This window comes from Euprymna scolopes, chromosome 12, assembly GCF_053919585.1.
Source record: "Euprymna scolopes isolate OS-2025 chromosome 12, ASM5391958v1, whole genome shotgun sequence".
In the NCBI taxonomy this organism is placed as follows: Eukaryota; Metazoa; Mollusca; class Cephalopoda; order Sepiida; family Sepiolidae; genus Euprymna; species Euprymna scolopes.
This window is the reverse complement of record NC_136493.1, coordinates 153,606,455-153,629,638: the sequence shown is the minus strand read 5'-3', so window position 1 is coordinate 153,629,638 and position 23,184 is coordinate 153,606,455. Positions and strand designations below refer to the sequence as shown.

The 23,184-nt window shown below is 38.0% G+C and overlaps 1 protein-coding gene across 1 annotated transcript in view; it reads left to right on the top strand.

Moving 5' to 3' along the window:
* Positions 1–5,144: 5,144 nt before the first annotated feature.
* LOC145291564 (uncharacterized) overlaps positions 5,145–23,184 on the top strand; it is a 130,912-nt gene continuing 112,872 nt past the window's right edge. Inside the window, exon 1 of the mRNA XM_080137630.1 lies at positions 5,145–5,776. Coding sequence (XP_079993756.1) covers positions 5,433–5,776 — 344 coding nt within the window. The 5' untranslated portion in view covers positions 5,145–5,432. The remainder of the gene's footprint in view (positions 5,777–23,184) is intronic.

Here is a 23,184-nt window from a genome sequence, read left to right as displayed (position 1 = left end):
ATTCGTCGATTCAAAAAATAACTTCTCCCTTACAACATTCTTGCTATTCTGATTGGCTTAGATGAAACTGATCCCTGATTCCAGAATACAATTCTATAGACTTATATGAACATGCAAGTAAGTCAGTATCCAATATGGCGACAACCGATCCAGGAGGCCAGAGTTTTACATTCAATAAAGCCATTACTGAGCCTCAACAAAGTTATTTGCTTCTCACTCCCTCTCCATCCCTTTCTCTTTCTTTCTCTCTAAACACATTTAGAGAGAGAGAGAGAGAGAGACAGACAGACAGACAGACAGACAGACTGAGAGAGAGATTAAATCATTGTATCAGCAGAGAGAGAGAGAGAGAGAGAGAGAGAGAGAGAGAGAGAGAGAGAGAGAGAGAGAGATTAAAATAATGTAATGGATTGACCTCATTTTAATAACACGTCATTATTTGCTTTAAACAGAAAAAACAAGACATTATTTCAACGCAATCATGGCCCAGTAGATAGCGGGCCCGCATTATAACTTACAGGTTTCACGTTCGTGCCCAAAATCAATTTCATAATCGAGTAGATGATGCCCTTTTCTCTTCTCTGCAGCCTCTTTCCCACAGAAGAGATGTAGCCTGTCTCTGCTCTATCATTATTTTCATGGTAAGTACTCTTCTGGCTCCAATCTATGATCCCCTCTTCATAAAAAACACTCATATAGCTAAAACGATTAGCCGTAATTTTCCTATCTGTCGATTCCATAAACAAGGCTTCTTTCCTAGAACTGTCCACCTGTGGAACTCTGTTCCATTGGCCTTCTTTCCAGACAACTACAATATTGTTGTATTTAAGTCTAATGTAAACAAGTTCTTGTACAATCCACTTAAATAATCAAATTATATTAAATTTCCACTACTAATGATTACTATGCTATTCTCCCAATGATTAACATACACTCATTAGCCCTTATCCTCAAGTGACCTCCAAGCCTTGATAAGTGGTGACTCCTTTGTAAAAAAAAAAGAAAAAGGCAGTTAGAATGAGGGAAGAGGGGTGTAGTGACCTGCTATGTCTAACCAGAATAAATGATAGGCAGGAACATTTCACAGCAATCACTGTTTTGAAACACTTATACATTATTAAAAACACGTAGGAACATGACGTGATGCGACCACACACATACATAAAAGAAAAGGAGCTATGTTATGCTCCCTTGCGCTTGAATACTGTGATCAGTCCCAAAGCAGCAGGCGAGCACTATAAAAACATTTATTCGGCAAAATCAAAGGAGTGTCTCTCCAAATTCTCAACATCCAAATCTAATCCCCCAAGATCGCCATGGGCATGGAATATGCCTGCATTAAAGATGGCTTTCCATGTGGTAGGGACATCACCAGATTTACCCTATATGTGCTTCCGAGTTGCACTTGCCCACACCACTGCATTTATATTTATCCTCTATCACCCCCACAACAGTGGAGTTACTATTTTTAAGAGCATATCTGAGGAAATTGACCACATCCTGTCTGTTCATCCTTCGGCTAACATTTACATATGTGGAGACTTCAATGTTCACAATGTGGAATGGTTAACTCACTCAAACAAGACAGATGATAAGGGGAGGTTCTGTCATGATTTTGCCATTGCTTAAGACCTCACTCAGATTGTTCGCGATCCCACCCGTGTGCCCGATACTACAGGTCAGTATGCAAGCCTTCTAGACCTTTTTCTCTCAACTTCCCCTGATCTATGTTCATGTTCCGTTCATTCACCTTTAGGATCATCCGACCACTCTGTCGTATTAGTTAAGATAAAAATGAAATGTAATGTCCCCAGGTGTACCTCTTCATCGTACAGTATATCGATACTCTATGGCTGACTGGGATAACTTCCACACATTTATATCAGATCTATCTCTGCGTTCCATGTTTAAAAAGGATGTGTCCTCTATAGTATCAGACCTGACAGAATGGTTAATTGTAGGTATAGACTGTTTCATATCCTCAAAAAAATTCCAGCAAAAACCTAACAGCCAACTGTGGTTCTCTCCAGAATGTGCTGCTGCCATTGCGCATAGAAATCACTTTTTCTATTGCTTCCAACGTAATAGATGTACTGAGACTAAAGCCGCTTTCAGGATTGCCAGGAACCACAGTAAAAGAGTAATAAAGAACTCAAGAGAGTTGTATGCTCAGTCCATTATGCCCAAAGTAGCTGAGCAGCGGCTTGATTCCCACTAGTTCTGGCAAATAGCAAACAGAGTCCTGAACAAAAGTGTGCGCTCTATCCCAACGATCATCAATGGACCTGAATTAATCTCATCAGCATCAGACAAAGCCAAACTCTTTGCCAATAAATTTGCAACTAATTCTACCTTACGTGAACAAGGCCGTAAAACCCTTGTATTTCCTCCTGTATCAGAAAACACTATGCAATATACAAATATCTGTGTGTGATGTTGCCAAGTTAATCAAAAATCTTGGCTCCAGTAAAGCAACTGGCCCTAACGGCATTCTAATAATAGCGTTGAAAAAGCTTCAACCAGAAAAGCTCCAATACTTATGAAGCTGTTTAAGCGTTGTCTTAAGGAGAATTGCTTCACAACACCTTGGAAAACTTCATCAGTATGCCGTATTAGGTATTTAAGAATTCAGGTGATTGATCATCTCTCTCTCAGTACAGATTAATAAGTCTCCTATGCGTCATGAGTAAGTTGCTGGAATCTGTGTTAAATAGAGAAGTAGTCAACCACTTCAGCAAAAATAACCTAAAATATAGTTTCCATTCTGTAGATCTATAGTAGATGTGCTTACGGTTATATCTCATAGGATTAGCGAATCTCTCAATGGAGGCTTCCTTTCTAGGGCAATTGCTCTTGATATATCAAAGCCTTTGATAGGGTATGGCATAATGGCCTACTTCACAAGATCTCCAGCTATGGTAAAGCTGGAAATGTCTTTTCAGTTATTAAATCATTTCTTTCTGATAGGTTCATGAGAGTAATGGTTGATGAGTAGAAATCAAAAGCTCACAGTATTATTGCCTCAAGGGTCCATCTTGAGCTCTAATCTCTTCCTGATCTACATCAATGATCTCCCAAATCACATCCTAAGATCATTCATAGACATTTATGCTGAGAACACTACATGGCAATGCATCCAAGGCCGTAAATGATCAAGTTCTCTCTCCTCTGATCTTGAGCACATGGTACAATGGGGAATGAGGTGGCTGGTTACTTTTAATGCATTCTGTTGCCGAGGTTGCTGGAAAAATGGTAGGATCCTTCTACTGCTCCATTAAATATCTCACTGCTGATGCAATTCTCTATCTATATAAAAGTCAGGTACGTCCAAGAATGGAGTACTGCTGTCACATCTGGGCAGGAGCTGCTAGAAAGACCTTATCCTGCCTTGACAGAGTTACTAATAGACTTTGTAGCCAAGTGGGGGATGCCTTTTTCTCTTCCCTGCAACCTCTTTCCCATAGGAAAGATGTTTCGAGCCTGTCTCTGCTTTATCATTATTTTCATGATAAGTGCTCATCTGAGCTCCAATCTATGGTCTTCCCTCGCCAAACTTTCACGAAAAACACCTGTCTAGCTGAAACCACTGTCAATAATTTCCCCCACTCTTAAACCTTAAACCTAAATGTAGATTCCATGAACAAAGCTTCTTTCTTAGAACTGCACACCTGTGAAACTCTCTTCCGTTTGCCTATTTTCCAGCTGACTACAATTTGTCTAACGTAAACAACTTTTTGATGAACCATCTGTAATATTCACCAGAGTAGCAAGCGTCCATGTATTTGTGCATTGTGTGGATGTGCGTGCGAGCGGTGGTGTGACGGACGAGGGGTGGATTTGCTGCAGGGAAGTGTTGGATGGGAAAAGAGAAAAAAAGATGGCACCTGGTGTTTTATAAACTGCGAAATCGCGAGATCACGAGAAAACAGAAGGCACACATGCAAATGAGACAGGGTGAAAAACTGCATAAAAAACTTGAGTGAGAGGAAGGGACTGTGTCGTTTATAGTCACAAGGTTATTGTGTTACTATTGTGAGTGTTGGTGACGATTGAAGTTGAATTCGATACACCGTCTGCTTAAGTAATCTAATTTCCACCACTAACGATTACTATGACATGTTCTCCTTGAGCGCTGTTCACTCATTAACCCTTGAGTAGCCTCTGGGCCTTAATAAGTGGTTACTCCTTTGTAAAAGAAAAAAGAAAAAGTGCAGCACGTATTCGAGAAGCTCCGTCTTTGTAAGACATTAAAACACCCATCATGGTTTTACGCGGACCACAGATGAACCAATACCTATCGTGAAAATTCACCACATCCAGAGAAAACTCAAACCTCCTTTTAAATATTCGTATTTCAAACCACTGTTATTAAACACAAGAAAAAACTCATGTTGTAACACTTTATTTTAATACTTCTATCACGTAAATAAATGTTATTTTATATAAACTCAAAGATTCCATGTTCCTTATCGAGTGCCTTCGTTTCCTGAATTTATTTTTATTTCTTTATTTAAGGACATTAATTGATAACCTCGTTTAGTTTATCAAGGATCCCGAAGAAACATATGGTAATGTGTTTCTTGCTAGTTTTAACATATTTTATTCATTTTAATGACAATAAAAAATTTGTTTCGATTGGAGTTACAAACCTTTAAGCAATTTCATATTAAAATGTTTAACCTTTTTTGGTTATTAAGTTATTGGTGTCAGTACTTACCATACCAATAAATAACTTTCTTGGATGAGACATTTTTCGATTTTAAGAAAAAGTGAAACATCAACGCTTCATTTTTTTTTTTTTTTTTAAGAAGGGAGGGGTTAATTATCGAAAGAGTAGAACTTCAGAAAGAGGATGATATCACATTTGGATTTCCCGCTTCGAACAAAATGTGGATTTTCCATTTCCGGTAACAGCTTAAAAAAAAAAATGAAACCAGTTAATAATGTAAAGTATAAATGGTCTCTTTTTGTTTTTTAATAATAAAACTAAATGGTTTCAGATGGGAGCGGAGTTCCATGAATTACTAAATCTTGAAAAACGATTACTTAATTTAATTTATTTTGCGCAGGTCTACAATTACATCTATCCGGTTTGTATTTTTTACTTCCGGTAAAAACTGAAACTTTAAACGGAATTAACTTTTGTAACAAGTCTTTTGATTGGATAGAAACGTGCGAATGAGAAAGTGTTTATCTTTAATAGTTTAGGCTAGAGCAGTTTATCCGCCGGAGTTATCTCCCTTGTTGATCAGTTTTCTGTGAAAGGAGAGAAGAAAAAGTGAATGACGTTTATTTTGGTGTTGCCAAAGGATTTCACTTATAACGCATAACAACCAGGTAGTATCATCGCCGAGAGAGAGAGAGAGATTGTATATCAGGCATTACTGTACGTCTTTTAATTAACGGTGGTACCGATGTGTAAATAACTAACTATGGAAGCGGAAAAGAGTAATAATAATCACGATTGCGGGACGACTGATTTCGATGGCGAGGAGGACGAAGAATCGTTTTTTCTCGGTTATGTGGCCTCGGTTGGTGATGAAGTAGGAGATGGCGACAAGGACGAAGAGGAGGATATGTCTTCAATGACTACCGTTTTTATCGAATCTGATATGGATGATCCAGCACACACGTCTCACCATTACAGGGATGGGACAAGCATTGGCGAGGAAACCCCGAACGATAGTTCGGATCCTAGTCACCTGAAAAGGAGAGACCATCAAGATGATAGACAACTCCAGTTCTCGGATTTGCCTCTGGAGACTTCGATCGGAGGGTAAGTTAAAAAAAAAAAAAAAAAAAAAAAAAAGTATCTTTAAACTTTTGGGGTTATTGTCCATAATTCAAACTAAAAAAAAAAAAAATACAGAAAAATCTTTATATTTACATACCTGTCATAGAACGAAAATTTCATATTCCAAAAATTACGTAAATTGATCGAGTCGGTTTTTTTTTTTTTTTTACATAGAAAATAATTTTTTACGCTTCTTAATAGTAAATCGTATCCATTCCATACTGATTTTGATCTCGGTAGTTCGAATTGAGCTGTCTTCCTTTATTTAAAGCAACATGGCGGATCATAACAAACGGTGCTCCACTGCTCCATGCATGCACTTATGCTATTTTTAATAATAATATTTTCAATTTAAATTCAAGTTTTACAATATCTGTTTTTATTAAATTGTTAGGTGAAAGAGTGCAGAATAATTACAAAACCCTCTTCTCCCCATGTTAATAATGGCTTTCTAAATAATAACGCTATTATTTTAGCCTGGTAACAAGTGCATATGTACCAAACAAACTCTCGCTTACTGATAAAATTTTATTTATTTATTATTTTTTTAAATAAGTATTTGATCAATTTACGTGATTTTTGGAATATGACATTTTCGTCCGTCCGGTGACCGGTACGTACGGACATTATAAAGATTTTTTTCTGCATTTTTATTTGTAAATTATGTTGAATTCTGGACAAAATCACTTATTTTCTTCTTTCTATTAAACTACACTGTTCCATATTGTTTAGTGTAATGAAAAGAAAAAAAAATCATTTTTAAATACTTTTTACTTCCTCGATATTTGGAAATTTAGCCATCACCGATTCACACCACCACCACCACCACCACCATCAACAACAAAAAGCTCGTTTGAACCAGCTGTTACAACAAACAAACAAACAAACAAAATTGTGCAACATAACAGGATCTAAAAAAATCTAACAACTACGTTTCGGAATTTTTTCATGACGATTTATAACTGAGGTGCTTCTGCAGTTTATGACCCGTTCTAGATCGGATTTTTAAGTTAAATTCATTTTTTACGGCAATTTTTATTGGTTAAATGGTTAAAATCGAGTTCGTCCGCCTTTGTTTACATTCTTCGTCCGCGATGAATGTCCTGGAAAAGTCCCTTCTGATTGATATTTACCAGTTTTAAAATACATATTCTGAAAAAAAAAAACAACAACAAACAAAACAAAAAACAAGTTCGTTTGCATATTTTTAAACTGCGGGTACTTTTACAGTTTATCGCCGAAAATGGAGACGCCATTTTTTTTCGAGCACCTGTCGTCAAAATCAGAGGGAGAAATCAGTATTTTAAACTATGATCGAAGCATGAAATAAATAAAAACATTAAACTGGGTTTGTATTGAGTGTACACATAGATTCGAAAAAGTTGTCAAAAAACAAATATATAACAAATAAATGTTATCAAAGGCAAGATAAGTTACTTTTCTACCTAACTGGATATATTTTTCGTGTTTTTATTCAATTTAACATATTTAATCAGCTCGAAAACCATACAGTGTTTACCAATGTATTCGAAAATTCAAGATGGCGTCTCACACCCTCTTTAACACCGTAAGTATGGAAAAAGGTGTTATAAATAAAAAACTATACAAAATACTATGAAAAACTCGCCGAATATATGTCAACATATGTCACGGTAACATATATTGAGCGAGTTTTTAACAGTATTTTATCCGGTTTTTTATTTATAACATCTTTTCCCACACTTACCGTGTTAAAGAGAGAATAAGACACCATCTTGAATGTTCCAATACATCGGTAAACACTGTATGGTTTTCGAGCTGAATAAATATGTTAAATTGAATAAAAACACGAAAAATATATCCAGTTTGGTAGAAAAGTAACTTATCTTGCCTTTGATAACATTTATTTGTTATATATTTGTTTTTTAACAACTTTTTCGAATCTATGTGTACAGTACAGTAATACAAACCCGCCATTCTTAACATGGAGAGGTTGAGGGTGTTTATACTACTCTGGGGCATGTAGTAATTAGTTCTTACTGGATGTAATCATTAAATAGTCAATTTAAAAAAATTATTTCATGCTTCGGTCAGTTTAAAATACCGATTTCTCCCTCTGATTTTGACGACAGGTGCCCGAAAGAAAAATGACGTCTCCATTTTCGGCGATAAAGTGTAGAAGTATCAAATTGGCAAACATTAATCAGAAGTGAATTTTTCAGGGCATTTATCGTGAAGCAAGCACAGCCACAGCGATCAGCTGACGAAGAATGTAAACAAAGGCGGACAGAAGTTGAATTTAATCCATTAAATTGTTAGGTGAAAGTACAGAATAGTTAACAAAGCTTCCCTCCTATCCTTATGTTAAGAATGGGTTTCTCCATAATAACGTTATTATTTCAGTACGGCCCGTAAAGTGCAGAAATAATTCAATATACTATTATTCAGGATACTATTCTCATCTTCGTTATATTGATAACGTTTCGACCAATATAACCTCCAACCTTTTATGGGGGCATCTTTTCAAACTCTGGATCCTTCTAGTCGAAATCTGAACTTGGACAGAATTTCGTGCTGAACGCTTTATTTAATCCACCGAGGTAGATTGTTCTCGTTTCGTCAGCTATGATCGAAAGTGTTGGTACTTCTGTAGTTTACGCACCATGCTTTTCTTTTTAGGGTACTAGTGCACTTATTGATCCATGCTGAAATAATAACATTTATTATTCAGAAAGCCATTCTTAAGGTGGGAAGGGTGTTTTGTACCTATTCTGTACGTTAACCTTACAATTTAATACAAACAGATATCATAACACCTTAATTAAACATGAAAATACTATTTAAAAATAGCACAATAGATCAACAAGTGCACTAGCACCCTTTTTAGATCGGATGTTCCAGTGAAATTTGATTTTTCTATTATCTTTTGTTAATTAACTTGTTAACGAACATACAAAGTAGTTAGTTTCCTCCCCATGTTTTTTATTTTTTTATTTTTCTTCCTTTGAAGATTGTAATGCTGGGTATGGGGCAGCCAAATCAGCTGCCAACATTCCCCTGCTTTTTATTGAAACCAACCGAGAGCTCTTTTTAGCATCCTCGCTGTTCCCTTAAGTGCAATTGTCTGGATCTCTTTTGCACTTGGTTCACCAGAAATATTAGTGAGGTAGAACTTCAGGTTCTTCTTCATAAGCCCTATAGCACCTATGATAACTGGTATGATTGATATCTCTCTAAGATTCCAGTTTTTTTTATATCGTACATGAGACCTTGGTATTTGGTCTGTTTCTCTCTTTCAGGGTTTCTACATAATAATGCTATTATTTTAACCAGATCCGTCAACTGCAAAAGTACCGAAGTGTTAATTAACTAGTATGTTTTAGTATCACCTGTGGTAAGGAATTTCCAAGCCCCAGAAGACTTGTCATCTAGAACTGATTATTAAACAACGCTTTTAGCCGCTTTGCCACGTGACTATGTGTTCATAATTATAAATAAGTTAGATCACCACTAAGATTAAGTTTAAAGCTCACAAAATGCATATGAGAATTGCCCACATGGACCCATGGCATAGCAGTTAATAAGGTTGGTAAACATTAAGTCTGCAATTGAAGGTTCAATTCTTATGAGAGGCGATAAAAATAATGAGATAAATTAAGGTAATTATGCACTTGTGTTACCGTGCTGAAATAATAATGCTATTTAGAAAACCATTCTTAACATGGAGAGGGGGGGGGGTGTTTTGTAACTATTTTGCACTTTCATCAAACAATTTAATAAAAAAGCTGGTGCTACCAGATCAGGCTGCCCTGTGGCTTCCTGAGACGAAATGCACCTACATTGACGTTTTTTTGTTTTCTGATCTTTTTTGTAAAACTTTATGTTCTGCAAAACCAAAAACAAAAACAACAGCCTATTTCCCCCCCCCCCTTTTTATTTTATTTTTTCCTACCTTACTCCCGGTCCTGGATATGACCTTAAACTACATCCGTTGGTGAGGTCCGGCTTACGGGCTTGGGGAGTGTGGCGCCACCTCTTAATTGCCATTGCTCCCAGGTTTACCCTGACCCGGAGTGGTAGTACCTGTTAGGGTCCCAACTATGGGTTAAATAGAAACAGATTCTAAAAAGGAAAAGAAACAACAAAAAAAGAAAGAAAAAGAAAACAAATATATTCTATTAAATTATCTATTTATTTATTTTTTTGCCCTGTCGGTAGGGCATGAGAACAAACCGACTGCCCCCCTGCAGAGGGTAAAAATCCCTCAATGGGGCAACCAGTTAGCCGTGGGTTGCTACCCATAAAGTCTTAGGATGTGATCCTGGTGATTGAGCGAACCTAAACCAGGATACATAGAAGTTTAGGCACCGCAACACATTACTTTGGCCCTTACTTCGATTGGACGGGCGGTCGGAAAGGCCCGATCCGACCAATCGGCCAGTCACGCCAAGCCCCACCATATATTGCCCATTCCAAAAACTCACTACTAATACAACACATCCCCCCTCTCCCACAAATAACCCTACTCCCTAATATATGATGGAAAGCGGTGGCTGAGGGTCAATCGATTAGGTGTGAATATCGATGACGAGGCTGTAAACCCCTCAGGATTGCTACAGATCCCATAGCAATATCAAGAGAGAACAGATAATCATTATGATACCACCAAAGTCGGTTATATCATCATTGTATCCCTGTAGAGGCTGGGCGAATGGGTTTCCCCCCAGGCTCTTCCCAAATAGGACTCCGAGGTGGGTGGGGAACAAAGATGATGAAAAAAGAAAACAAAATATATGGCTTATTCCTCCCAAAAACCACCCAACCACCCAAAGAGAACCCACTCTGATGTCTCTGACATCAGTAGCTCTGACGAAGAGACGATAAAACCAAGGAACTCAACATTCGTAGTAATAGAATAAATGGAGGAAACTCCTTTGAGCAAACTATCACCTTTTAAAATTGAAAAAAATCTTAAAACTCTAAAACCAAAGTCTATTAAAAAACAATTTAACGGCAGCCTACTAATAGAAACCCATAACGAAGAACAAACTAAAGAAATATTGAAACTAAAATTATTTGAAAACATCAAAGTCAAATGCTACAGACATCCAACCCTAAATACCTGCAAAGGAGTAGTGAAAAGCCACGAACTTGCACTTTGTCCCTTGGAGGAAATCAGGACAAACTTACAGAAACAGAATGTGTTAGATGTTCGCAGAGTTCAAATTAAAAAAAACAGTGAGAAAATCAATACCAATACATATATACTAACTTTCGATTCCCTCACCATACCCAAAGAAGTGAAAGTCGGATATATGAAAATAAATGTAGAAATTTATATTCCAAACCCCCTCCAATGCTTCAAGTGCCAGAAGTTTGGACACCATCAAGATCAGTGCACACGATTACCAGTGTGTGGAAGATGTGGAGAAAGTGGCCCACACATTGACTGCAGAAAAGATTTCAAGTGTGCCAACTGCCTGGGAAATCATGGCGCTGGCTCTAGATATTGCGAAATATGGAAAAGAGAAAAAGAAGTGACCAAACTAAAACATATAAAGAATATATCCTACCCAGAGGCCAGGAAAATCATCGAAACTAAAACATATGCAGATGCAACAAAAAAAACTAATCCAATCAACAATCAAAATGGTCATATACATGTAACGGATACAACTGACAAGAAAATTGATGTCCTCAGCAAACTAATAAAGGAAATGAAAGAACTATTAGAAGAAATGAGGAAAATGAATAGTGTAATGTCTGCAACCAATCCAAGGATAATATTAAGTAAAGACACTACTGAACCACAAAAAGAAACAAAACCACAAACCATTTCTACAAAAACAACCAAACAACCATCAAACACATCACAAGCCAGAAAAGAATCAAAAATCCCCCCAGACAAAAAAACAAAACAAACAAAAACAGGAAAAGAAAGATCCCGATCTATATCTCGAACAGGGACTCCGACAGAAAATAGATTTGAGGGATTGGAGACGATGGAAATTGAACACAATTACAAATGATGAACAAAATATTACAATGGAATATCAGAGGGATAAAAGCAAACCAAAATGAACTCACATTATTAATAACAAATATGAGCCCAGCACTTGTCTGTCTACAGGAGACCTTTCTGAAAGAAAATAATACCATCAACATAAAACACTACACATCTTACAACTACATAAATAAAGATACGGACAGAGCTTCTGGAGGCACATCAATACTTGTGAAGAATGAAGTCCCTCAAAGACAAATAAATATAAACACAAACTTGCAAGCAATTGCAGTTACAGTGACTCTACATAGAACTATAACACTTTGCTCAATATACATCCCTCCAAAAGATACAATCAACGAAACTGAGATAACTCAATTAATAAAACAACTCCCTAAACCCTTTTTTCTACTAGGAGATCTCAACAGTCACAATGTAATATGGGGAAGTAAAGAAACAAATAAAAAAGGAAAAGAAATAGAAAACATAATAAATAAAAATAATCTATGCCTCCTTAATAATCAAAACTACACCTATATGTACCCAGCAACAGGTACTTTCACCGCCATTGACCTTACCTTATGTGATCCTTCCATATATATGGACTATGACTGGAAAGTACACAATGACACTTGTGGGAGTGATCATTTCCCAATCATCCTGGAAAGTCTAAGTACTAGCACTGAACAAAAAACACCCAAATGGAACCTACATAAAGCGGATTGGGAAGACTTCCAGGAACAGTGCAAAAACCAATTAATTATCGAAAAGAATGATGAAGATGACCATTTGAACTACTTCATTAAAACACTGACAAACATAGCAAATAATACCATACCGAAAACAACCAAAACCAACAATCACAACAAACCTTGGTTCACAAAAGAATGCAGAAAAGCCATCAGAGCTCGACGAGCTGCCTTGAGAAAATTCGAAAAGTATCCAACAAGCGAAAATCTGGATTTCTTCAAAAACAACAGAGCAAAAGCCAGACGAATCATAAAGGAATCCAAAAGAACAACTTGGAGAAATTACATATCCAAAATTAATGTGAATACCAAGGCGAAAACAGTTTGGAACATGATGAGGAAAATAGAAGGAAAGTGTAGTAGTACACCAATATCCCACATCTCTAAAGGCAAGAAAATATACACCGATCAAAAAGACATTTCCAATAACCTGGCAGATAATTTATCAAAAATTTCATCATGTGACAGACAAACAGAGAAATTCAAAAAGATTAGAGAAAAGGAAGAGAAAAAGAAAATTCTATTTAAATCACAAAATACTGAAAAATACAACCAACCTCTTACCTTGCCTGAATTAAAAGAATCGCTAACCAAATCCCATGATACAGCTACAGGGCCCGATGAAATTCCATATGAAATCCTCAAAAAACTTCCAGAAACCTCAATGAAATACCTACTTGAAATTTTCAATATTATATGGTCCAGTGGAAACGTACCCGAGACCTGGAAAGAGGCCACAATAATACCAATCCCCAAATCTGAAAACTCAAACATCCAATCCCAATCAAGTAACGTCTCAGATCCATTGAATTTCAGGCCAATAGCTCTAACAAGCTGCATTTGTAAGACCATGGAAAGGATTATAAACAAAAGACTAATCTGGTTCCTGGAAACAGAGAATCTTATTACAGAATTTCAAACAGGATTCAGGAAAAACCGAAGTTCAATAGACCACATAGTCAGACTTGAAACCTTCATCAGAGAAGCCTTTGTAAGGAAGGAACATTTAACAGCAGTGTTTTTTGACATGGAAAAAGCCTACGATACTGTGTGGAAGTACGGTGTTACAAGGGATCTGAAGGCGCTTGGACTAAAAGGCAGAATGCCAATTTTTATTGAAAATTTTTTAAAAAATAGACGGTTCAGAATAAAGGTTGGCACAGCTCTCTCGGACTTGAAAGAACAAGAGAATGGAGTACCTCAAGGGAGTATACTGTCAGTGACCCTGTTCAGTATCCGAATTAACAACATTGTAAAAAACCTTAACCCTGGGGTAGATTGCTCCCTATATGTGGATGACTTCCTAATATGCTGTAGATCTAGATATATATCTATAATAGAAAGGAAGCTTCAATTGTGCTTAAACAAAGTAATGAGATGGACGGAAGAGAATGGATTTAGATTCTCCAAAAGAAAAACGAAATGCATGCATTTCTGCAAACTAAAGAACATGCATAATGATCCTGTCCTAACCATGGAAGGAATGCCCATACCAGTTACTGACCAGTACAAATTCTTAGGGATTTTATTTGACAAAAAGTTAACATTCATCCCACACATAAACTATCTGAAAAAAAAATGTAACAAAGCTGTAAATCTTTTGAGTGGTAGCACATACCGATTGGGGTGCAGACAGGGAAACACTCCTTAAACTTTACAGAGCACTAGTCCGCTCAAAGCTAGACTACGGTTGTTTCATATATGGATCAACCCGAACATCATATATAAAAAGCCTAGACCCTATTCACCATACTGGCCTAAGATTGGCCCTAGGAGCATACAGAACTTCCCCCGTGAACAGTCTATACACGGAAGCACACGAACCCCCACTAGATCTAAGGCGAGAAAAATTAGCCCTTCAATATTTACTGAAACTGAAGTCTTGCCCAAACAACCCTGCATACCAATGTACCTTCTATCCTAAACATGAAGAACTCTTTAACATGAGAAGAAAAACTATCAAAACGTTCGGGCTCCGAATGAAGGAAAGCATTGAAGAATCGAAAATTCCAATCTCCAGCATTCACAACTTCATACTGCCTAAAACACCCCCATGGACCATGAAACAAGTTGAAATAAAACTCAACCTAAACAAAAAGTCCAAATCTACCACAAACCCTATTGAATACCACGACGAACTTCAACATTTAAAATTACAATATTCAGACTACACCTTTATCTACACAGACGGGTCTAAAAGCAACAATCACACTGGATGTGCAGCAACGTACCATAAAATCACAATGAAGAGAAATCTTCAAAATGAAGCATCTATATTCACTGCAGAGACTAGCTATCGATCTAGCACTCAACATAATTTCAGAGGAAACCACCAAAAACTTCATCATTCTCACAGATTCTCTATCAGTCCTATTATCTATACAAAATCAAAAACAAGAAAATCCACTAACAACAAAATTAATAGAAAAAATCAATATCCTTTCAACTACTAAAAACATTCTTGTCTGGATCCCCAGCCATGTGGGGATCAAAGGCAATGACAGGGCAGATATAGCTGCAAAAAGATCTTCTCACCTTCCAACTGACAATTTTAAGATTCCACATACTGATCTTAGACCCCAGATAAAAGCATACATACAGGAAAAATGGCAACTGCGGTGGAGTCAGCAAGAGGGCAACAAATTATACTCAATCAAACCCGAACTTAAGGAACGATGTTCGGACATCAAGAGATCACGCCGAGATGTGATACTGACTCGGCTGCGCATAGGGCACACCAACTTTACTCATTCTTATATACTAAATGGAGAATCGGCGCCAGAGTGCATCCCATGCCAGGAGGCACTCACAGTAAAACATATCCTAGTTGGGTGTGATGACCTTGCCCCAACTAGAAAATTATATTATACAGAAAGCAATATGGAAGACCTTTTTGAAAAGGTCAACTCAGCAAATATTCTAGCATACCTAAGGAAAGTAAATTTATGGTCACCCAAATAAACACATCCATGTACAAATACAACATTTAATTTCTTAGTTCAATTTTATAAAAAAAGGGAGGAAAGGCTGAAAAAGTCATTCCCCCCCCCCCCTCCCAATAAAAAAAGTTAAAAAAAAAAAAAAAAGGACTCCGGCATTAAATGACCGCATAGGTTGATATGCCGTAAAACCAATCAATCAATCAATCAATCAATTTAATAAAAAAAAGATATCAAGAAACTTGAATTTCATTTGAAAATACTATTTTAAAAAATAGCAGAATAACTGCATAAACATCAAAATTAATATTTCTACCTGATAACAATCCTGTGGATAAAAAACGGTTCAGTTGTAAATTTCATCTAGATTCCAACGTTTTACTAGGAGGGTTCAAAGTTCGAAAAGATGGTTAAGTCTAAAAATTCAGTACACAGAGTTAAGACGCCGGAAGTGGACTTAGTTTTACTTTAATATGGAATGGAAGTCTTTAAGCATGAAACGAAATATGAAACCATATGGAAAGACGTCTTGTTTTATTATGGAACAATAAAAACATTTTTTTTTTTACATTTCTATGAATATTTTTTTAATATTTTATTTCAAAAAAGTAATTTAAACTTTCATAATTTACATTTCTATAAATAATAATAATATAAATCTCACCTGTCTGTTTAAATGTATGTATGTTTGTATCTCTGCCTAAAACTTTCGACAGAAGCGACGGATTTTCACAAGATTGGTGTCGTTTGGAATCTCAACCCTTTGGACGACAAATATCGAAAAATTGGGTAAAAACATTAATTTCTTCACCCTCAACTAGGCACTTTTCTACAGGGAGTCGTCACTTTTTTCTCCTATATTTTCGAAAGTCATCCCCTCTTTTTGATTGACAAGCCTTAATTTGAACCTTCGCCACTTCCAGTTTAGCGATGGTCGCAACAGCAAAGATGTCACGTTTTTTTATTCACATTCTTTTCTTCTTTTGCGGTATGGGGGTTTGAGCTTGCCTGCCTAGTACCACTTTTTTTTCTTTTTTTTTTTTTTTTTTTTGCTCAACACACACCTCCAAACATCTGGGCAATGCTGGGCACCTAGGCTAGTTTTATCATAAAACAAAGTAGCTACCTTCGATTGAATTACCGAACCGAAACTTCCTTCATTTTTCCACTAATAAATTCCAACAGTACTTTATACAAATGTTTAAATGATTTTTGATAAAAAAACTTTCAGCACTTCTACAAAATTGGGACAAGATTTTTTGGAGTTTTCAGATGAAAAAACGATGGTTACAACTGATTTTTTTTTTTTTTTTGTCAATTCTAATAAATTACAATGATATGAGGGGTGTGCAATAAGTAATGCCCCCGACCCACTTCCCATAGCAGTAGAGCAACGAAACTTAGCACAGTTATTAGTCTTTCTCTACATAGGAACCACCCAGTTATGCATTTCTCCCATCGTTTGATGCAGCTCTGGAGACAAGGTCAGGAGAGTAGGGAGGATGGGACAGGATTTCATAACCACACGCCCGTGCTTCTGATCTGGCGACATGCGAGTTGTGGACCGGAGCATTGTCCTGCAGGAGGAGTGTACCTTTGCTGATCTTGCCCCACCTCTTGATTTTGATAGCTTCCCTTAATTTCCTCAAAAGTGAAGCATAATAGGCTCCTGTAATTGTGGTATCCTTTGCCAGGAAATCTGTCATCACTATTCCGTTCTGGTCCCAGAAGACTGTGAGTATGACTTTGCCAGCGGAGGGCTGTACCCTTGCCTTCTTTGGAGGTGGTGAGTCCATGTGCTTCTACTGCATGGACTGTGCTTTGGTCTCTAGATCATAGTGATGGACCCAGGTTTCATCCTGTGTAATCAGTCTTTTGAAAAACTTTGACTCATCTTCTTGGCATATCTCCAAATTCATCCTCGAGCACTCGATGCGTTCTTGCTTCTGGAATGGTGTGAGCAACCTGGGAATCCATCTGGCAGACACCTTATGTATATGCAAATGGTCGTGAATGATAGTTTCCACAGACCCTGTACTAATCTTGACATCTTGGGCTATTTGGCGAATAGTAATGCGCCGATCTTCCAAAATGGCAGCCTCAACTTGACGGACAGATGCCTCATCAATAGTAGAAGGGGGGGGGCGACCAGGTCTGGGAGCTGTTTCCATAGACTTCCAGCCATGTTTGAATTCACGATGCCAGCGTTTTACAAGGTCATATGATAGGGCATTATCACCATAAGTTTCTTTCATTTCATCAAAAGTCTCTTGTGGTGTGCGTCCTTTCAAATACAAAACCCAGATCACTGCTCGACATTCAACAGGCTCCATTTCACACCTGACTCAGTTCAAACACCTGTAAAACAGAAACCACAATTAGTTCAGAGCTGTAATTTGCCACATAACCCGTAGAGAAAAAAAAAAAATTCTTCATTTCTATTTCTCCCTTACTTTCCCTCTTTGCCCTGCTTCAGGCATGTCTGTCGACCTAGTCCACAAATCCAAAAACACCATGAAAAGTCTTAATAAAAAACACACGATTAAACCCGGATCTCCAACTTCTTACGTAGACCCCCACTACCAGGTCTCCTTCTCTAACATCAGGGGTCTACGTTCTAACCTTCCAGAGGTTGAAACCCAATTACAGGAGACTAAACCAGACATATTATTTCTAAGTGAAACTGGTATTGGACAGACCATTTCCCTAGATGAGTTCGTAATTAAAGGATACTGTAATTTAACTTCCAAATCTGACCCCCAAGATTGCCATGGGCATGGAATATGTGCCTATATAAAAGATGGCTTTTCATGTGGTAGGGACCTCTCCAGTGAAGATCGTAACTTACCCTATATGTGCTTCCGAGCTACACTAGCTCAAACTACTGCATTTATATTTACTCTCTATCGCCCCCACAACAGCGGAGTTACTATCTTTAAAAGCATATCTGAGAAAATTGACCACACCTTATCTGCTTATCCTTCAGCTAATATTCATATTTGTGGGAACTTCAATGTTCATAATGTGGAATGGTTAACTCAAACAAGACCGATGATGAGGGGAGGTTCTGTCATGATTTCTCCATTGCATATGACCTCACTCAGATTGTTCACGAACCCACTCGTGTTCCCAATACTGATCGCCAGTGTTGTATTATGGGGTGGCTCCCAGGTTGGGAAATCGTAATAGTGCGTAGGACTTCCTGGCTGTGGTACATAGCAGTTTTAGTTACGTCGGTCGTCCGTAGGTTCACTTGTTTACTAAGCGGTTGTGATGACAACGAGTTAAGACTAGTGAGTTATCTCACCTTAGACTGGCACTTTTTCCTTATCTTGCCTCTCGTCAATTGTCAAAAATGTCATAACAACGTTGAACCTGAAAACAAAGCGGTTGACACTTAGAACAATCAGCCGTAACTTAAAAATATGCATTAAAAGACGTAAGTCACAATTGTGTTTGTTTTTGTATAAAATTATATTTTACAATATAGTTACAATTTAAAACAGATCGTCTTTTTTCTTTTGGTGGTTCTGAAGTTCACAGCGATTAGTAACAGTTTTCTCACAGTGCTCTGAGGAGGGAAAATGACGCTTCAACGATCCGGTCTTCAGCAACACATGCTGTTCCGTGTTTCTCCTCTCTCTGCTCTCCTCTCTGCTGATTCACCGTTTTTATTGGCATTTTGTCGCTTTGTTTTTTCTATCCACGCGACCTGTCAATCGGTTGATAGATAATAGAACATGCGTTCTTAAGTCACGTTTTGACCTCAGAAGATCATTCGATTTTGTCTTCAACGGAGCGACACGTGAATTACCCACTCATGCCAATATCTGTAATTCCAGAGCTTACGAGGAATGTCACGTTTCTTTGTTTTGTAAACAAAAAAATCGTCGTCCGATTTCTCTGTTTATGACGTAAGCCCTTCCTCTTTTCAACCGGTAGACAATCGATTATTCGATGCCCACTCTTTTAAATCTTTTTATTAAAGTTTTTTCTTTTCAGTTATGTATGATGGTTCCAGCCATTCATTACATAACACCCCTCCATTAACCATTTTTTTTTTTTTTTTTTTTTCAATCGTCTATCGGTCCATCGACATTTCCAATAATGTTTTTAATGTCACAATTTTTTTTTTCATCCCTTTTACTGTATTTTTTTTTTCGTTTAACTTAGAAAAAAAAAAAAAATAAAATAAAAATAAACAGCAACACGAAAAGCATAAGGTCTTCTTCGGTATAAGTGCATCGGCCGCACTTAACAGCAAAATATACGCTGCAAATTTACCAATTTTACCGAAGTGGTCGATTTGTCCAATATTCTCCACTACCTCGGCTCTTTAATTAATATGACTAATTAACTAAATACGAGTCTTACATTTTAATGACTTGTTTAAAATGTGGGCAGCATATAGTACAAAAATTTCGACCAGAACGCCAGGATCCTAAATATTGGTGGCAACTCCGAACTCCCTATGATAAGGATGTTGCCTAACATCAACAGAGTAATTTTCTTAACCACTCCAAACATCCTGTTCCGCGCTCCCGACCCGCAGTTCGATTATAACCTGAGTTCCCAACCCCCGTGCTAGCCCTAGCTACGGTTGGCTGATCCCTACTATCATAATCAACTCTGCACGACCTGGGCACTAAGTTATATATATCTTCCTTCGATATTTCATCAACTTCTTTAGCCCTTTCAGCCGTCATGCTACGCGTGATTATTTTCCGTTCCATCAACGGGACCCTGTTTTCCTGACTTGGGGATTCTCGTTGATGGCGATTGCTCTGTTGGGGATAATTTTCTTCCTCCCCACTAGAGGATTCTTGATTTGAACTATTATCCTCTACCGGTGCTGACAGGGTAGTTTTTCTACAGCCCTCTTGCTTGTTGGGGATATCCCATTCCTCCAGTTCTGCTTTCCGAAGGTGTTCCCCATGGGCTTTTGTTACTGCCCCCGTCAGTTGACTTCTAATTCTATACGAGACTGGCCCCGTCTTCTCTATTATTACGTAATATGGAGACCATCTTATATCTAGCTTTCCCTTTTTTCTATTATTTTTATAATAAACTAAGTCGCCAACTTGAAAATCGACTGCTTTTGTTTTCTCGTTGGCCCTATCTATCATTTTCTTCCTAGCTCTCTTTACATTGTTCCTGACTAATGTAAAGGTCCGATGCATGTCCTGCAGAGCGATCTCATGATCCTCTTCCCCGTAGTAAATTCTACGCGGCCTCAGTATGTTGTCTAACGGCAAGACAACGTCTCTATTATAGAGCAAATAATAGGGGGAGTACTTTGTTGTTTCGCTGACATGAAACCTTACAGCAGCCAGCATCTGGTTCAAGTACATGTCCCATGAACGGTCATTGTCCCCTATTTTCTTTGCTAGTACGTCATGCATCGTCCTATGGAATCTTTCTATTTTCCCGTTACTTTGCGGGTGGTAAAATGAGGTGGTCACGTGATCAACATTAAGCTCTTCTAAAGCCCTTTTCATGATCCCATTGACGTTCTCCGGTCCGTTATCCGTAAGTAACTGCAATGGTGCACCAAATCTGGGAAATATTTCCTCAATTAAGAGATGCACCACTGTCTCTGCCTTTTTATTAGGTACAGCGAAAGCCTCAGGCGAACCACTATACATGTCGATGAACGTGACTATGTATTGATTGCCTGACAAAGTCCTCGGATAGGGTCCGGAAATATCCCATGCAATCTTAGCAAAAGGAAAAGAAGGCATGTCGGTCTCCTGCATTTGAGGTTGTTGTTTCCTCAAATTTCTGGTCTGGCATGGGACGCACTTCCCTATGTGTTCGTTTACCTTCTTGAACAAACCAGGCCAGAAATACTTCTGTTTAATGGAGTGGAACGTTTTCTCCACACCCATATGACCATTCTCATCATGGTATTGTTTCAATACCTTCATCCTCAAATGTGACGGAATATATAATCTAACTAAAGGATCGTCGTCGGGTTGCGATAAATAATATACGATATCGTCCATTATGATGTACTTTTTTTCTTCCATCTTGGACGTTTTACCGCTCCTCATCCGTTTCTTTAATTCGACGATCTGACTATCGGCGTCTTGTTCTTTACACATATCCGAACCTGATAGTGTAGGACGCTTGCTTACTACCGGTGAGTCTTCGTCATCCTTATGCGATACAAACTCTCTTGGTTCAAAACGATTCGAGTTTATCGCACTCACCGTGTAATTCCTATCATCTATTTCTACTGGAGGATCGTCTTCATCCCGACTCGCATTTACCGCACGGGATAAGAGATCCGCACAGACATTATCTTTTCCTTTTAGGTACTGTATGGTGCAATCATAGCCAGCCATACTTAATGCCCACGTCTGTATCTTCCTATTCTGTATCGGAGATTTCAGCAAGTATCCAATGGTCTGTGATCGGTGTAGATGGTGAACGTAGCACTATGCAAGTAGTGATTCAACTTGCTTAAGGCATAGTGAATCGCATATGCTTCTTTCTCTATTGTTGACCATCTAGTCTGGGTATCAGACAACTTATGAGATAGAAAATAAATGGGTTTCTCTATCTCCCGACCCTCCTCCGGGTCGTAGACCATTTGAGACAAGGTTGCTCCGATCGCATAATCGGAGGCATCCGTGTATAACCTGTATCCTTTGTTAGTGTCCGGGTATGCCAGCATCACCATCTCTGCAAGCTTTGATTTCAATCGATTAAAAGCAGACTGACACGCATCGTCCCAACAGAAACGTGCATGCTTCCTAGTTAACCGAATTAACGGTTCGGCGATTACAGAAAAATCCTTGATAAATCGCCTGTAATAGGATGTCATGCCTATAAAGGATCTAACCTGCTTCACAGTGGTTGGGGTCGCAATTGCCTGAATTGCTTTAACCTTGTCCCCCTCCGGCTGGATACCTTTCTCACTTACTCGGAATCCCAGATATTGCACTTCCTTGCCGAAAAACTCACACTTCGCCGCCTTTAACCTTAAATTATGCCTACGTAAACTACCTAACACGTTTTCTATATGCCTAACATGTTCCTCCTTTGTTTTGGAGAATATCAAAATATCATCCAAATAAGGCACGGCGAATTCTTCCTGTCCCTGTAACACTACGGACATTAGCTCCTGAAACACTCCCGGAGCATTAGCAAGTCCGAATGGCATTACATTAAATTGGAACAGTCCTCTATGACAGGTGAACGCAGTTTTCTCTTTATCTTTTTCGTTCAACTTTACCTGCCAATACCCTGATTTCAAGTCCAACTTTGAGAAGTATTTTGCTGACCCAAGCGAGGACAGTATATCATCAATTACTGGTAGCGCTCGGGCATACTTCTTTATCTTATTCAGGGCCCTAAAATCTACACAGAACCTCTTTGTTCCGTCTTTCTTTTTTACCAAAACTATCGGGAAACTCCACGGACTGTTTGACCTTTCTATCACCCCTGCCTGTAGCATTTCCTCTAGTGCTACATTAACTTCTTCTCGTTGTTTGAGAGGTGTTCTATACGGGTTTTTCTTTATGGGATCGTTTTTTCCTGTATCGATCCTCATCTCTACTGTGTCAGTCCGGCCTAAATATCTATCCTCTGACGAATAAATCAGTATTTCGTTGCAGGACTTTATTTAAAACTTTCCTCATTTCTTCCGGCACTTTTATGCCGTTGAGGTTACTTTTGTTTCCCGACTTCTTTTGTTTATTTGGCTTTGATATT